The sequence below is a fragment of the Leucoraja erinacea genome, unplaced genomic scaffold (genome assembly GCF_028641065.1).
Source record: "Leucoraja erinacea ecotype New England unplaced genomic scaffold, Leri_hhj_1 Leri_749S, whole genome shotgun sequence".
Taxonomy (NCBI): Eukaryota; Metazoa; Chordata; class Chondrichthyes; order Rajiformes; family Rajidae; genus Leucoraja; species Leucoraja erinaceus.
In genome coordinates, this window is record NW_026576673.1 from 3,378 (window position 1) to 21,612 (window position 18,235).

Consider the following 18,235-nt stretch of genomic DNA (forward strand, 5'->3'; position numbering starts at 1 on the left):
CACGGACTTCCATCTGTATATATGTATATATGTATGTAGCGCCGCAGAATTTGTGCACCTATTCCCCCCCCATCTCCCTTCTGTTTTATGTTTTTTCTGTTTCATGTTTTTTCAGATTCGGATTCAGATTCAGATTCAATTTTAATTGTCATTGTCAGTGTACAGTACAGAGACAACGAAATGCATTTAGCATCTCCCTTGAAGAGCGACATAGCAAACGATTTGAATTAAAAAAAAATAATAAGTGTCCGGGGGGGGGGTGTGGTGATTGGCAGTCACCGAGGTACGTTGTTTAGTAGAGTGACAGCCGCCGGAAAGAAGCTGTTCCTCGACCTGCTGGTTCGGCAACGGAGAGACCTGTAGCGCCTCCCGGATGGTAGGAGGGTAAACAGTCCATGGTTGGGGTGAGAGCAGTCCTTGGCGATGCTGAGCGTCCTCCGCAGACAACGCTTGCTTTGGACAGACTCAATGGAGGGGAGCGTGGAACCGGTGATGCGTTGGGCAATTTTCACCACTCTCTGCAATGCCTTCCGGTCGGAGACAGAGCAGTTGCCATACCATACTGTGATGCAGTTGGTAAGGATGCTCTCGATGGTGCAGCGGTAGAAGTTCACCAGGATCTGAGGAGACAGATGGACCTTCTTCAGTCTCCTCAGGAAGAAGAGACGCTGATGAGCCTTCTTGATCAGAGTTGAGGTATTGTGGGTCCAAGAGAGGTCATCGGAGATGTTGACTCCCAGGAACCTGAAGCTAGAAACACGTTCCACCTCCGTCCCGTTAATGTGGATGGGGGTGTGCGTGCCGCCTCTGGACTTCCTGAAGTCTACAATGAGCTCCTTGGTCTTCTTGGAGTTAAGGGCCAGGTGCTAAATTGTATGTATGCACTGAGTACGAGCAGCTTTCAGTTTCACTGTACATGTATAGTGACAATAAATGGCATGTCTATCTTGACTGCAGAAACCAAATTTAGTCTGAGCCTCTGGGTTCAAATGTCAACAGAGGTGTTGCATTGTGGGGGTTGTAGTCCATTTGATCCCCTGCACCCGTCCATGCGCCTGCAACCAAACTTGATAGTCACGGTGACGGATGGGGTCCGGCCCAATAGGGAGTGGGGGATCTCACGCAACGCCCAATGAGGAGGGAGGGAAGGCGGGACATCCGGCCTCCCGGCAAGTTGGGTTGCGGTGGCAGTGACGTCACTGGGAGGAGAGGCGGGGAGGAGGAGGGGGGGGAGAAGGGAAGATGGCGGACGCGCCACCCGGCGTGGATGTGCCCGAACTGGGCACCTGGAGCATCGCCGAACTCCAAGCCAAGCTCAATGAGATCGGTTTCTCCCCACAAGGTATTAACCCGCCGCCTGCCCGGACTGAAGGCGACCGACGCCGGCTCGGGCCCAGCGACGCCCGGAGCCTGGGGCTCGAGTTCCGGGTAGTCCGCTGCCCCGACCTCAGAAGTAAGGGCAAGCTGCAGGATGGGAGCGTAACTCCCGGGCCCTGCTTTACCCACCAAAACTTTCTTAGAGATTTCAATTCGAAAGACAATAAGTTAACGAATGTATCAAATATTTAACTTAAATTGTTCGCGAATAAGATTATTACCAATGCATCATGTTTTATTTAATTTAAATTGTTCTGCAATAAGGTTGATGTTTTAACTGGTTCATGTTTTAACTTAAATTGTTCTGCAATAAGGTTCAAATATTTAACTTAATTGTTCTGCAATAAGGTTCATGTTTTAACAAATTGTTCTGGAATAAGGTTCATGTTTTAACTTAAATTGTTCTGGAATAAGATTATTATGAATGCATCATTTTTTAACTAAGATTAGTAGGAATGCATCAAATATTTAACTTGAAACGTTAGGGGATAAGATTAGTACGAATGTTTCATGTTTTAACTTAAATTGTTCTGGAATAAGGTTCATGTTTTAACTTAAATTGTTCTGGAATAAGATTCATGTTTTAACTTAAATTGTTCTGGAATAAGATTCATGTTTTAACTTAAATTGTTCTGGAATAAGGTTCAAATATTTAACTTAAATTGTTCTGGAATAAGGTTCATGTTCTTAACTTAAATTGTTCGGGAATAAGATTATTACCAATGCATCATGTTTTATTTAACTTAAATTGTTCTGCAATAAGGTTCAAATATTTAACTTAAATTGTTCTGGAATAAGGTTCATGTTTTAACTTAAATTGTTCTGGAATAAGGTTCAAATATTTAACTTAAAATGTTCTGGAATAAGGTTCACGTTTTAACCTAAATTGTTCTGGAATAAGGTTCATGTTTTAACTTAAATTGTTCTGGAATAAGGTTCACGTTTTAACTTAAATTGTTCGGGAATAAGATTATTATGAATGCATAATTTTTTAACTAAGATTAGTACAAATGCATCAAATATTTAACTTAATCGTTAGGGAATAAGATTCATGTTTTAACTTAAATTGTTCGGGAATAAGATTCATTTTTTAACTTAAATTGTTCGGGAAGATGATTATTACCAATGCATCATTTTTTAACTTAAATTGTTCGGGATAAGATTAGTACGAATGCATCAAATATTTAACTAAGATTTGTACGAATGCATAATTTTTTAACTTAAATTGTTCGGGAATAGGATTACAGGTTCACAATCTTTAATCCGAAATTCCGAAAACCGAAAAGCTCCGAAAACCGAATGTTTTAAACTGCCGGGATCGAGGCGCAAACTCGCGACCTTGCGGGCATGAGCCGAGCTCTCTACCACTGAGCCACCCGTTAAACGTTAAAATCTACGCAAAAAATCTTCCATTCCGAAAACCGAGAAGTGTCTGGTCCCAAGGTTTTCGGATAAGAGATTGTGAACCTGTAGTACGAAATGCATAATTTTTTAACTAAGATTAGTACACATGCATAATTTCTTAACTTAAATCGTTCGGGAATAAGATTAGTATGAATGCATCAAATATTTAACTTAAATTGTTCGGGAGTAAGATTATGTATGCAGATGATCTTGTGGTCTTTAGTCCATCTAGCGCTGGTCTCCAGCAGCTCCTTACTATATATTCTGTGTATGGTGTGGTGTGGAACATGACATTAAATATAATGCTAGTAAGAGTGCTGTTATGATCTGTAGAACCAAAGAGGGTAAATGTCTAAAATATCCTGATTGACAATGTCTGACAATAATCTTAGTGTCTGTAATAAGGTAAAATATCTAGGGCATATTATTACAGAACAAATGACAGATGATGAGGATATTTTATAGGCAACGACGCATGCTGTATGTACAGGCGAATATTCTCTTGCGTAAATTTGGTGCGTGTGCAGGTGTGGTGAAGTTGTCGCTATTTAGAGGATACTGCACACCACTCTACACTGCGCACCTGTGGTCGATCTATGGAAAGACAGGTTTGCAGAGACTAAAGGTGGCATTTAACGATGCCATGAGAACACTGCTAAGGCAACCTAGATGGTGTAGTGCCAGTAATATGTTTGTGGCTGCAGGAGTCAGTACTTTAGAAGCTATCCTAAGGCACCACATGTATAAATTCATTTGCAGGATAAATGACTCTTAAAAATGTGCTTATTGTGGCCTTGTCAAACATAAGGGTTAGCTGTGGAGACACTGGTATTGTCTCGTTGTAGGACATTGATCATTCTTTTAATCTGGATTTTTAACTCGTGTATTGCGTTTTAAAAAATATATAAATTATGATGTTTTTATAAGTGATATACTAAGATTTTATGATATTGTATTGGTTGCAAAGAAATTTCATTATTCGCGTGGAAAAATCACCCATTGTGCAAAATACAATGGATGCAACTGTAAAAATGTGTAACGATTGTTAAAATAATCCCAAATATAAGTTGATGGTCACAAACCACAGGAGCAGAATGAGGCCCATCGCGTCTACTCCGCCATTCAATCATGGCTGATTTATCTGAAGAAGGGTTTCGGCCCGAAACGTTGCCAATTTCCTTCGCTCCATAGATGCTGCTGCACCCGCTGAGTTTCTCCAGCATTTTTGTCTACCTATGGCCGATTTATCTCTCCCTCCTGCCTTCTCCCCCGACACCTGCACTAATCAAGAATCTATCTATCTCTGCCTTAAAAATATCCACTGACTTGTGGCCTCCACAGCCGTCTGTGGCAAAGAATTCCACCCTCTGACTAAAGAAATTCCTCCTCATCTCCTTCCTAAAGGAACGTCCTTTAATTCTGAGGCTGTGCCCGTCTGTGGCAGAGAATTCCACAGATTCACCACCCTCTGGCTAAAGAGAATCCTCCTCGTCTCCTTTCTGAAGGAATGTCCTTTAATTCTGACGGTAGACAAATAATCACAATTGAAGAAGGGTCTCGACCCGAAACGTCGCCTATTTCCTTCGCTCCACAGATGCTGCCTCACCCGCTGAGTTTCTCCAGCATTTTTGTCTACCTTCGATTTTTCCAGCATCTGCAGTTCCTTCGTAAACGTTCTTTAATTCTGAGGCTGTGCCCTCTGGTCCTAGGCTCTCCCACTAGTGGAAACCCCCCTCTGACGAACATCTACTCTATCCAGGCCTTTCACTATTCGGTAACGTTTCAATGTGGTTCCTGCCCCCTCATCCTTCTAAACTCCCGCAAATACAGGCCCAGCGCTGTCAAACGCTCATCGTATGTTAACCCAGTCATCCCCGGGATAATTCTCGTAAAACCTCCTCTGGACCCTCTCCATGGCCATCGCATCCTTAAAAGCATCGAAAGTTATACACCATGGTGTGCATTGTTATTGCAAACTGCTTTAATGAACACCTTTTGATTATTAAGGACTGCACAGCAGGTAAAGAGGTTGCCTCACTTTGCCAGAGGTTTGATCCTGACCATGAATGCTAACTATGTGGTGTTTGCATGTTGTTCCTGTGACTCCAGCGATATCTCTATATGTTTCCGTGGGTGCACTTCTGTGTTCTTTCCACCTTGTGTGATAAGTATTTACCGTTAAATGCTTAACATGCCCTTTCTGCAGCAGGGATGTAGTTGTGATTATTTGGTATTTGTGGCCTCGTGTTGGCACAAGGAACTGCAGGTGCTGGTTTCCCCAAAAAAAAGAGAGAAAAAGACACAAAGTGCTGGAGTAACTCAGCGGGTCAGGCAGCATCCCTGGAGAACATGGGGAGGTGACATTTCAGAGTCATAGAAACATAGAAACATAGAAATTAGGTGCAGGAGTAGAGGCCATTCGGCCCTTCGAGCCTGCACCGCTATTTAATATGATCATGGCTGATCGTCCAACTCAGTATCCCGTACCTGCCTTCTCTCCATACCCTCTGATCCCCTTGGCCACAAGGGCCACATCTAACTCCCTCTTAAATATAGCAAATGAACTGGCCTCAACTACCCTCTGTGGCAGAGAGTTCCAGAGATTCACCACTCTCTGTGTGAAAAAAGTTCTCCTCATCTCGGTTTTAAAGGATTTCCCCCTTATCCTTAAGCTGTGACCCCTTGTCCTGGACTTTCCCAACATCGGAAACAATCTTCCTGCATCTAGCCTGTCCAACCCCTTAAGAATTTTGTAAGTTTCTATAAGATCCCCTCTCAGTCTCCTAAACTCTGGAGAGTATAAACCAAGTCTATCCAGTCTTTCTTCATAAGACAGTCCTGACATCCCAGGAATCAGTCTGGTGAACCGTCTCTGCACTCCCTCTATGGCAATAATGTCCTTCCTCAGATTTGGAGACCAAAACTGTACGCAATACTCCAGGTGTGGTCTCACCAAGACCCTCACCAAGTCCCCCAGAGACGCTGCCTGACCCGCTGAGTTACTGCAGCACTTTGTGTCTCGGGCTCGGACGGGCCTGCAGACTGGATGGACAACACAGCTATGCACTTGGGAGCCACTGCCTTGTACCTCTAGCGACCCAGTTTCGATAATGGCCCGCCCGTCGCTGTCTTTGTGGAGCTTTCCATCCCGTAGAATTCCCAAAATGTCCCACATCCCCAAATTCTTGCACGTTGCTTTAAATTTCCCTAGCTGTAGAATCTTGATTTGCTGGAGTGGGGAGAATAAGATTTAGGCGGCACAGTGGCGCAGCGGTGGAGTCGATGTCTTACAGCGCCAGAGGCTCTGGTTCAATCCTGACTTAAGTTTGTACGTGCTTCCTGTGTCTGCGTGGGTTTTCTCCGGGTGCTCCGGTTTCCTCCCACACTCCAAAGACGTGCAGGTTTGTGGACAGACTTGCCCTACTGTGTGACTCTCGAGTTGAGCCCTGCTCACTTTCTTGCACTTTCTCCCAGAGAAGACAGTACAGCATGCTGGAATGGTTGTTCTGTACAGCATGGAAACAGGCCCTTCGGCCCACGCCGTCCATCAACCACCCGTTCACACCAGTTCTATGTTATCCCATTTTTGCAACCACTCCCTACACAATTTGACAGAAGCCAATTAACCAATGTTTAATTTTGTGATACAGCTGGGGAACAGGTCCACTCATTCCGTGCCGACCAGCGATCCCCGCATGTTAACACTATCCTACACACACACACACACACGGGGCAATTTTTCCTACATACCTGTACGTCTTTGGAGTGTGAGAGTGTCTCGGGGAAAGCCCACTCGTTCACAGGAAGAACGTACAAACTCTGTGCAGACAGCACCCGTAGTCGGGATCGAACCCGGGTCTCTGGCGCTGTGAGGCAGCAGCTCTACTGCTGCGCCACTGTGCTGCCCAGCGTGCACGTCTCTGTGAGAACACGCAAACTCCACACAGACAGCACCCGAGGTCAGGATCGAACCCGTGACCCTGGCGCTGCGAAGCAGTGGCCCTGCCATTGTGCGGGTTGTTGGAATGCTGCTTCTGTTGCCTTCCGATCGGAAACGTTCCCTCCACAGAGTACATGGATGGCTCGAGACTCGAGAGGAGGAACAATGGGTGAGGCTGCCTGGCTTCCATCGTCGATCTGACGCTCCAACCGCCCACGCTTGGTGCCAGCGGACAATTGGAAGGAACTTTATTACTGTCTGTTCAATAGATGCTGACGAGGATGGTGCCAGGACTCGAGAGCCTGAGCTACAGGGAGAGGTCGTGTGGACCAGGGGAGCAGGAGGATGAGGGATGATCTTAGAGAGGTGTATAAGATCCTGATGGGAATAGATGGGGTGAATACACAGTGTTTTACCCAGAGTAGGACAATCAAGAGCCAGAGGACATGAGCTTAATGTAAGGGGAAAGATTTAATAGGAACCTGAGGGGCAACTTTTCCCATGGTGGGTATGTGGAACGAGCTGCCAGAGGAGATAGTTGAGGCACAATTGAACATCTAAAAGTCATTTGGGCGGGTACATGAAGATAGACACAAAGCTGGAGTAACTCAGCGGGTCAGGCAACATCTCTGGAGAAAAGGAATAGGTGACGTTTTGGGTTTTGGGTTAGAACCCTTGCTCAGACTAAAAGATAGAGGAGGCCAGGATAGGTACATGGAAAGGAGAGGTTTAGAGGGATGTGGGCAGTTGTAGATGGGGCATGTTAGTCAGTCTGGGCAAGTTGGGTCGAAGGGCCTGTTTCCGTGCTGAATGAGATGATGATTTCAGTGGCAAGGTTGATAAAGGCAGGACAGCAAGGGATGGGTTAAGATTTGAACTGTGAGGCTGGGTAGCGAGGGGGCTGATGCTGAGCACAGGTTGTCGCTATCTGCTCTGAACTCATCGCAACATCTTGTGTCTTTGTTTTGAAAGGAGTGCGTGAAGATCTGATCGAACGCCTGCAGAACTACAGTCTCCAGGTGAGTGGGTCCACACCGCCCTTCCCCATCACCACCGCTATCCCCGCTGTGTATGGGCCAGCTTCCACGCCATCTCTGCCTCGGGGTAGCAGCCGGCATAATCAAGGACCGTGACCCAACGCGGTCATTCCCTCTTCTCCCCTCGGGCAGCGGGTAGAGCTGCTGCCTCACAGCTCCGGAGACCCGGGTTCCATCCTGAATGCGGGTGCCGTCTGTACTCAGTTTGCACGTTCTCCCCGTGACCTGCGTGTGGTTTTCTCCGAGATCTTCAGTTTTAGACAATAGGTGCAGGAGTAGAGGCCATTTGGCCCTTCCAGCCAGCACCACCATTCAATGTGATCATGGCTGATCACCCCCAATCAGTACCCCGTTCCTGCCTTCTCCCCATATCCCCTGACTCCGCTATTTTTAAGAGCCCGATCTAGCTCTCTCTTGAAAGTATTCTCCCACACTCCATAGACGTGCAGGTTTGCAGGTGAATTGGCTTTGGTGCAAATGTAAATTGTCCCTCGTGTGTGTGTGCGTGTGTGTGTAGGATAGTGTTAATGTGCGGGGATCACTAGTCGGTGAGGACTAGATGGGCCAAAGGGCCTGTTTCTGCACATTATCTCTAAACTAAACTAACAAAGCTTGAGGGTAGATAAAAATGCTGGAGAAACTCAGCGGGTGAGGCAGCATCTATGGAGCGAAGGAATAGGTGACGTTTCGGGTCGAGACCCTTCTTTAGACCTTGAGAGGCTTAAGTCTGAAGAAGGGTTTCGACCCGAAAAGTTGCCTATTTCCTTCGCTCCATAGATGCTGCTGCACCCGCTGAGATTCTCCAGCATTTTTATTTACCTTTGAGATGCTTAAGAGTGCACAGCTCCAGACTTGAGAGCCTCTTCCCCTCTGTTATCAGCATTTGAAACAGCTTAGAGATACAGAGAGGAACAGGACATTCGGCCCATTAAGTCCATGCTGACCAGTGATCCCCTTGCAGTAACATTATCCGACACCCACTATGGATAATTTATAATTACTACCAATTTGCCTACAAACCTGTACGTCTTTGGAGTGTGGGAGGAAACCGGAGCTCCTATAAAAATCCCACGCAGGTCACGGGGAGAACGTACAAACTCCGTACAGACAAGTCAAGTCACATTTATTTATATATATATATATAGCACATTTAAAAAACAACTCTCGTTGGCCAAAGTGCTTTACATTTGTTATAAGAATAGCACAACAAAACAAACTACATACATATATACATGTAGCCCCTCACTCAGAGGACGTCAGGAAAGGCTTGGGAGTATAGATAAGTCTTTAGTCGTGACTTAAAAGAGTCGATGGAGGGGGGCTGTTCGTTCTGATGGGAAGGGGGATGCTGCTGTTACACAGTCTAGGGGCTGCAACCGCAAAGGCGCGGTCGGTCGCCCCTGAGCTTATGCCTAGACCGCGGGATATTCAGCAGCCCCAAGTCGGCCGATCTGAGGGGCCTGGAGGTGGAGTGGTGGGTGGGAAGACTTTTAATGTAGGAGGGGGCAGGACAAGCCCATTGAGGGCTTTGTAGACATGGAGGAGGGTCTTGAAGTTTATACGGAACCGCACAGGGAGCCAGTGGAGAGAGAGTTTCGCCAGGATCGGGGTGATGTGGTCCCTTTTTCGGGTGCCCGTCAGGGGTTTTGGACCAGTTGCAGGTGGGTCCAAGCACCCCGTGGTCAGGATCGAACCCGGGTCTCTGGTGCTGTGAGGCAGCAACTCTACCCGCTGCGCCACACCGTGCTGCCCCACAGACAGTTCTTACAGACGGTCCACCCATGAGCTGGGGTACTGTCCGATTCACTTTACCCCATTGCGGACATTGGACTTTGTCTCTGGAACCGATGCGCTACAACGTCTATTTTGTGCCCTCCTGTGTTGCAGACTGGATCGATTCTGAACCGACCCGTGCGTAAGGATGAGCTGGACAAGGGGCACCCCATGCCACCAATGCCCGGGCAGGTGAGCAAAGCTCAGTTGGTTAGAGACGATTTGGGAATGGGGGGGAATTGGGAGACACCCCGGGCTTCTGAGATACTCAGGGTTTTTTTAAGGGAAACAGGCCCTTCGGCCCACCGAGTCCGCGCCGACCAGCGATCACCTCGTACGCTAGCACATCCTACACGTAGGGACAAGTTATTTTCACAATGCCCATGAACTCCTACATCTTTGGTGAGGCCAACTATGGGGTCAGTTTTGGTTACAAATTTTCAACCGAGTACAGCCCATGAACTGGGTTTCAGCAACTAAGTTACAAACCTGTACTTTATCTTTGGGAGAAGGTTAAGGGGGGACTTGATGATTTTAAAATGAGGAGGGATAGACAGAGTTGAGATCCCACCGGAGAAAGATTCAAACAAGGGGACATAACTTGAGAATTAAGGGACTGAAGTTTAGGGGTAACATGAGGGGGTCACAGGGAGCTGTGTGGAATGCGCTTCCAGTGAGGTGGTGGAGGCAGGTTCGTTTTTATCAGGATCGATAGTTATATGGATGGGAAGGGAATCTTATGGTCTGAGCGCAGGTAGATGGGACTAAGCATGTGTTCACGGTAGAAGGGTCGAGACAGTTTCCGTGGTATTGAGTTTAGCTTGCCTTGACCAGCAAAAGACCAGCGGCTAGAGAACGTACAGGGTAGTCGATCCGGGTCTCTGGTGCTGTCTGTACGGTAGAGTTTGCCTTGCAGCAAAATGCAGCGTTCTCCGATCCCTATGGGTGCTGTCTGCGTGGAGTTTGCACGTTCTCCCCGATCTGCGTGGGTTTTTCGAGATCTTTGGTTTCCCCCCACACTCCAAAGACGCACAGGTTTGTAAGTTAATTGGCTTGATAAAAATGTTTTTTGTTTAAATTGTCCAAGTTGGCGATATGCAGAGTACTGCCCTGCCAACTACAAAATTCAGAAGGCAAGAACAGCAGCTCCACCCGCTGCACCACTGTGCCTTGTTTCGGCACTGGCTCGACCCTGGGGGAAAAGGTTCTGACTGTCTACCCTGTCCCCCGCCTCTCACACTTGTGTAAACCTCTCCCTTCAACCTCCTGAAATTCCCGAGATAACCAAACGCGTCTGTACAACCTAGCTGGGCACAAAATGCTAGAGGAACTCAGCGGGACAGACCGCATCTCTCGACCCTTCACGTCACCCATTCCTCTCTCCACAGATGCTGCCTGTCCCGCTGAGTTCCTCCAGCATTTTGTGCCTACCTTCGATTTAAACCAGCATCTGCAGTTCCTTCCTACCAATCTCCCCGTAGCGAATACCCTCCATTCCAGGCAGCATCCTGATAACTCTATTCTGCATTCCCTCCAAAGATTCAACCAGCAAACTGCACATAATTCTCCAAATGTAGTCTAACCAAGTCCTATAAGGTGCTAGGGAGTTTTTGACTCTCAATAACAAAGGTAGTTCTCTGTAGGTTCAAAAATAAGCCTTTTCAATAGTAATACGTTTATTTTTGTTACTATAAGCTAAAAATACTAAAGCCTGTATATTATTATGTTTAGTAGAGTATCATCGCATAAGTATCAATAGAAGTAATCACTTGCCAATTTCAATGGCGACCTATGATGAAACTGACAAACCATATTCTCAAGGGACAAGGGTGTCTGATTACCGGACGGGGGTTACATGGAAATTGTTTTTTCTCTGGTATTGTTTAAATCCAAGGCAGCTTTTTTCCTCCCACTCGTCAAATTTCTAATTCATTTTCAAACATAGACATAGAAAATAGGTGCAGGAGTAGGCCATTCGGCCCTTCGAGCCTGCACCGCCATTTGATGTGATCGTGGCTGATCATTCAACTCGGTATCCCATCCCTGCCTTCTCTCCATAACCCCCTGATCCCTTTAGCCACAAGGGCCACATCTAACTCCCTCTTGAATATGTGGCCTCAACTACCTTCTGCGGCAGAAAATTCCACAGATTCACCACTCTCTGTGTAAAAAAACTCTAGTTCCCAATTTAAATCTCATTCTAACTAATTCGGCCCCATGTGATGCAAGTGATGTTCCTCAATTCATCACTAGCACTTAGTTGTGTAAGTTCTAGGAGCAGAATTAGGCCATTCAGCCCATCAAGTCCACCCTGCCATTCAATCGTGGCTGATCTATCTTTCCCTCTCAATCCCATTCTCCTGCCTTCTCCCCATAACCCCGACACCCGCACTAATCAAGAATCTGTCAATCTCCACCTTAGAAATATCCATTGATGGCCTCCACAGCCAATTCGTATCATAGTCGAATTAGTAGATACCTAATCTCTGAGAAACCTTGTGTTGTATAAGGTCACATTATAAAGTCGATTATATCAATGGAAAAAGGTGTTTAAACAGCATAAAAACACAGAAACCGTCACTGGGATGACGCAGTTAATAGTCTCGTTAATATGCTTCGGGTCATGGTGTGGGGAATCGCAACAGACAAGGGAAACTCGACACTATTCAGGGGAGAACATGCAAACTCCATTCAAACAGCAGCCAAGATTGAACCCAACCAACCACTACTCATTGATTGAGTGGGTAGACAAAATTGCTGGAGAAACTCAGCGGGTGAGGCAGCATCTACGGAGCGAAGGAATAGGTGACGTTTCGGGTTGAGACTCTTCATCTCTCCCTCCTGACCCCATTCTCCTGCTTTCTCCCCATAACCCCTGACACCCGTAATAATCAAAAATCTATCTATCTCTGCTGTAAAAATATCCATTGACTTGGCCCCCACAGCCGTCCGTGGCAAAGAATCCCACTGATTCACCACCCTCTGGCTAAAGAGATTCCTCCTCATCTCCTTCCTAAAGGAACGTCCTTTAATTCTGAAGGTAGACAAATAATCACAATTGAAGAAGGGTCTCGACCCGAATCGCCGCCTATTTCATTCGCTCCATAGATGCTGCCTCACCCGCTGAGTTTCTCCAGCATTTTTGTCTACCATGAAGCTTCTTTAGATTAGTTTAGAGATACTGCGCGGAAACAGGCCCTTTGGCCCATGAAATCCACACCGACTTGTGATCCCTGCACCTTAACACTATCTCGCACGCGCACACACACACACACACACACACACGCACGCACGCACGCACGCACACACGGGACAATTTACATTTGCACCAAAGATTTTCCAGCATCTGCAGTTCCTTAAACACTGATAGAGTGGAGTTAGTCGTTTGTCTTGCAGAGGCAAATGGACATTTAGTAATTGCCGCTGGGTTAAGTATTAAATGAAAAGAGTTATTGATTAAAGCTATTAGCGGAGAAGGAAAAGAAGTGGCCATATGGAGAAGGATGTGGGACTTAGTGAGGATGTTGCCAGGATCTGAAGCCCTAAGCTATAGAGAGCGGATGGGCAGACTAGGGCTTAATTGCTCAGAGTGCAGGAGGCTGAGGGAATGGCCTTATAGATGTGTGTAAATGATGAGGGGGATAGACGGGGCAACTACACAGAGACTTGTACCCAGCGTAGGGGAATCAAGACCCAGAGGATGCGTGTTTAAGGTGAGGGGAAAGATTTAAAGGGAACATAAGGGGCAACTTTTTCACACAAGATGCTGGTGCAACAGCGGTGGTAGAGGAGAACATATATACTTGATGTTTCGGGTCGAGACACTTCTTCAGATTTGATTCTACTGAAGAAGGGTCTCGACCCGAAAAGTCACCTATTTCTTTTCTCCAGAGATGTTTGCTGCCTGATCCGTTGAGTTACTCCAGCATTTTGTGTCTTATCTTCGGAGTCAACCAGCATCTGTAGTTCCTTCCTACACTTGGGCTAGGTACATCGATTGGAGGGCTACGAGGCAAATTGGGCCATCTTGAATGGGGCGTGTTGGTCAGCATGGGCGGGTAGGGCCTGTTTGTGGGCTTTGTGACGGCGTTAAGATGTTTTAACAATATCCCGAGAAGCTATATAAATGCAGCGTGTTGTTGTCCAGTTGCTGATTGTCTGTGGGGTGATCAGACACTTCCAGCAGGGGCGGGATGGGCTGAAGGGCCTGTTTGTCTGCCGTTTGATACTATGATTGTATGATCGCCATTAGATGTTTAATGATATTCACGCTGTTTGACTCTAGTGTAGATGGGGCAAGTTGGCCAGCATGAGCAGGTTGGGCCGAAGGGCCTGTTTCCATGCAGTATGATTAGTGTAGATGGGGCAAGTTGGTCAGTATGAGCGGGTTGGGCCGAATGGCCTGTCTGCTGCTGTATGACTAGTGTAGATGGGGCAAGTTGGTCAGTATGAGCAGTTTGGGCTGAAGGGCCTGTTTCCATGCCGTATGACTAGTGTAGATGGGGCAATTTGGTCAGTATGAGCAGTTTGGGCCGAAGGGCCTGTTTCCATGCCGTATGACTAGTGTAGACGGAGAATCTTGATTAGCATGGACAGGTTGGGCCGAATGGCCTGTTTCCACGTTGTAAGGCTCTGAGATGGGACATGTTGGCCAGTATGAGCAGGTTGGGCCGATGGGCCTGTTTCCATGCCGTATGACTAGTGTAGATGGGGCAAGTTGGACAGTATGAGCAGGTTGGGCCGAGCGGGTTGGGCCGATGGGCCTGTTTCCATGCAGTATGACTAGTGTAGATGGGGCAAGTTGGTCAGTATGAGCAGTTTGGGCCGAAGAACCTGTTTCCATGCAGTATGACTGGTGTAGATGGGGCAAGTTGGTCAGTATGAGCAGTTTGGGCCGAAGAACCTGTTTCCATGCAGTATGACTGGTGTAGATGGGGCAAGTTGGTCAGTATGAGCAGTTTGGGCTGAAGGGCCTGTTTCCATGCAGTATGACTAGTATAGATGGGGCAAGTTGGTCAGTATGAGCAGGGCCGAAGGGCCTGTCTACTGCCGTATGACTAGTGTAGATGGGGCAAGTTGGTCAGTATGAGCAGTTTGGGCTGAAGGGCCTGTTTCCATGCAGTATGACTAGTGTAGACGGAGAATCTTGGTTAGCATGGACAGGTTTGGCCGAATGACCTGTTTCCACGTTGTAAGGCTCTGAGATGGGGCATGTTGGTCAGCATGGGCGGTTTGGGCCGAAGGGCCTTGTGTGTGTATGTACTTGATTAATGGCAGTGTTTAGATGTTTAGGGATATCCCTGGAGCTATATAAATGCAGGCTGCAGTTGTGCGGTTGCTGGTTGACTGTAGGCTGGGCTGGGCTGGTCAGACACTTGGTGTAGAAGTATAAGTGTAGCCTGTTGTAATGGCCGCTCGCTCGCTCACTGTCTGTAGGCTGGGCTGGTCAGACACTTGGTGTAGAAGTATAAGTGTAGCCTGTTGTAATGGCCGCTCGCTCGCTCACTGTCTGTGGGGTGGGGTGGTCAGACACTTCCAGCTCCACTGGCCGATGTCGTCACTCGCCGCCTTCGTCTCTTGCAGATGGCCGGGATGCAGATGCCCCCCCGCTCCATGGGCATGTCCCGCATCCCCCACCCGCCCGGCATGCAGATGGGCTTCCCCATGGGGCTGCCACACGGGATGGGCCCCCGCATGCACATGCCCTCCGTCGACCCGTCCGGCCTCTCCGAGGAAGAGAGGCTGAAGCTGGCACAGCAGCAGGCCGCCATCCTCATCCAGCAGGAGGAGAGAGCCAAGCAGGTAACGCAACCCTCCGGCTGGGCTGGGGTGGGGGGGGGCGCACACACTCACCGTGTCGCATGTCTAGAATGGGCTTGGCCTACTGTATGTCATGTTGTCCCCTGTCAATAACCCGTGCCTGCCTGAATAAGGGGTAAGCCATTTAGAATAGGAGACGAGGAAACACTTTTTCCACACAGAGGGTTGTGAATCTGTGGAATTCTCTGCCTCGGAGGGCGGTGGAGGCCGGTTCTCTGGATGATTTCAAGAGAGAGCTAGATAGGGCTCTTAAAAATAGTGGAGTCAGGAGATATGGGGAGAAGGCAGGAACGGGGTACTGATTGGGGATGATCAGCCATGATCACATTGAATGGCGAATGGTGCTGGCTGGAAGGGCCAAATGGCCCTTTTTCACACAGAGAGTGGTGAATCTGTGGAATTCTCTGCCACAGAAAGTAGCTGAGGCCACACAGTTGATTGGCTATATTTAAGAGGGAGTTAGATGTGGCCCTTGTGGCTAAAGGGATCAGGGGGTATGGAGAGAAGGCAGGGATGGGATACTGAGTTGGATGATCAGCCACCATGATCATATTGAATGGCGGTGCAGGCTCCAAGGGCCGAATGGCCTCTACTCCTGCACCTATTGTCTATGTTTCTATGAATGCAGAGAGGGATTCCCTTTGGACAGGCTAGATGCAGGAAGATTGTTCCTGATGTTGGGGAAGTCCAGAACAAGGGGCCACACACACACAGTTTAAGGATAAGGGGGAAATCTTTTAGGACCGAGATGAGAAAAACATTTTTTTTCACACACAGAGAGTGGTGAATCTGTGGAACTCTCTGCCACAGAAGGTAGTTGAGGCCACACAGTTCATTGGCTATATTTAAGAGGGAGTTAGATGTGGCCCTTGTGGCTAAAGGGATCAGGGGGTATGGAGAGAAGGCAGGGATGGGATACTGAGTTGGATGATCAGCCATGATCATATTGAATGGCGGTGCAGGCTTGAAGGGCCGAATGGCCTCTACTCCTGCACCTATTTTCTATGTTTCTATGTACATGACTGCCGGCACCCGTCATAGGCCATTTAGGACTGAGATGAGGAGAAAGCCTTTTCCACCCAGAGAGTTGTGTGAGTCTGTGGAAATCTCTGCCACAGACGGGCGGTGGAGGCCGATTCACTGGATGTTTTCAAGAGAAAGAGTTAGATTTAGCTCTTGGGACCAAAGGAATCAAGGGATATGGGGACAAGGCAGGAACGGGGTACTGATTGTGGATGTGGCTATATTTAAGAGGGAGTTAGATGTGGCTAAAGGGATCAGGGGGTATGGAGAGAAGGCAGGGATGGGATACTGAGTTGGATGGTCAGCCATGATCATATCGAATGGCAGTGCAGGCTCGAAGGGCCGAATGGCCTCCTATTGTCTATGTTACAGGTCGGCGAAAATGTTCAACATATTGAAAATCCAGCGGCAACCAGAACAAGGTAAGACTCTTTGGGCGACTACTTACGACCATACAGGCTTCACCCCGTGACATGTCGCCTGTATGGTCGTGAGTCGTCTCCTCAGTCGCCCAAAGAGTCGTAGCGTCTTTCTGGTCACCGCTGGATTTTCGCCGACCTATGACGGGTGTTGGCAGTCGCCGAAAATGCCCTGTAAGTGGGACAGGCCCTTAAATCTCTTGCCCAGAGCAGTTGAATCGAGGACCAGGGGGGCTAGGTTTATGGTTAATGGGGAACGATTTAATGGGGATCTGAGGGGTGAATTTTCCACACACAGGGTGGCGGGTGTATGGAACGGGCTGCCGGAGGAGATAGTTGAGGCAGGGATTATAACAAAATTTAAGAAACATTTTGTGGACGGGTACATACATGGATAGGAAAGGTTTAGAAGGATGTGGGCCAAAGGCAGGCAGGTGGGACTAGTATACTTGGGCGGGAGGAGGTTGTTTCCTTGCTATTGGACTCGTAAGACCCTCTTCCCTGCCCCTCTCCACACCTCGGCAAAGGCAGCACCGTGCCTTCGAGAAGGCCGCCCGTCCCCAGTGTGCAGGTACAGGATAAGGGAATAACGTTTAGTGCAAGGTAAACTCCGATCAAGGATAGTCTGAGGGTCACCAATGAGGGAGATGGTAGTTCAGGACTTTAGTAGAATTATGGATTTTAGATAGTAGTCTGAAAAAGGGTCTCCGCTGAGTTACTCCAGCTATTCCTTTGCTCCAGAGATGCTGGCTGACCCGCTGAGTTACTCCAGCTTTGTGTCTATTACAATTGAGCAATTCACAGTGCACAGATACATGATCAGGGAATAACGTTTAGTGCAAGGTAAAGTCCGATCAAGGATAGTCCGAGGGTCCCCAATGAGGTAGATAGTAGTTCAGGACCGCTCTCTGGTTGTGGTGAGAGGACGGTTCACAGTTGCCTGATAACAGCCGGGAAGAAACTGTCCCTGAATCTGGAGGTGTGTGTGTGTGTTTGTTTTCACACTTCTGTACCTCTTGCCCGATGGGAGAGGGGAGAAGAGGGAGTGACGTTCTAGGAAGTGTAGATGCGCTGCAGGAAATGCGGTGTGTGTGTGTGTTTGCGCGCGCAGTGTACTCTGAGCAAGGCAGCCAGTGCATGCGGTGCTTCATATACGAGGAGCGTTCATGCATGTGGGGCATCCTGTGCGGTGTTTCGGGCATCTTTCTCTCTCGGTGTTGCGTGTGGTTGGGGGGCGTGTGATCGGCGCGGTGGGCGGCGGCGGTGGGCCAGCTGCGGGGAGCGTGATCGGCACGGTGGGGCCAGCGGGGAGCGTGATCGGCACGGTGGGCCGCTTGCGGGGAGCGTGATCGGCACGGTGGGGCGGGGGCGGTGGGCCGGCGGGGAGCGTGATCGGCACGGTGGGGCGGGCGGCGGTGGGCTGCGTCCCGCCCGTGATCGGC

General features: G+C 48.3%; 1 protein-coding gene across 1 annotated transcript in view; it reads left to right on the forward strand.

The window, feature by feature from the left end:
* The first annotated feature begins 1,211 nt into the window (after positions 1-1,211).
* Positions 1,212-18,235, forward strand: part of sf3b2 (splicing factor 3b, subunit 2) — a 46,614-nt gene continuing 29,590 nt past the window's right edge. The window contains exons 1-4 of the mRNA XM_055631385.1: positions 1,212-1,453; positions 7,694-7,740; positions 9,646-9,723; positions 15,061-15,360. Coding sequence (XP_055487360.1) covers positions 1,243-1,453; positions 7,694-7,740; positions 9,646-9,723; positions 15,061-15,360 — 636 coding nt within the window. The 5' untranslated portion in view covers positions 1,212-1,242. The remainder of the gene's footprint in view (positions 1,454-7,693; positions 7,741-9,645; positions 9,724-15,060; positions 15,361-18,235) is intronic.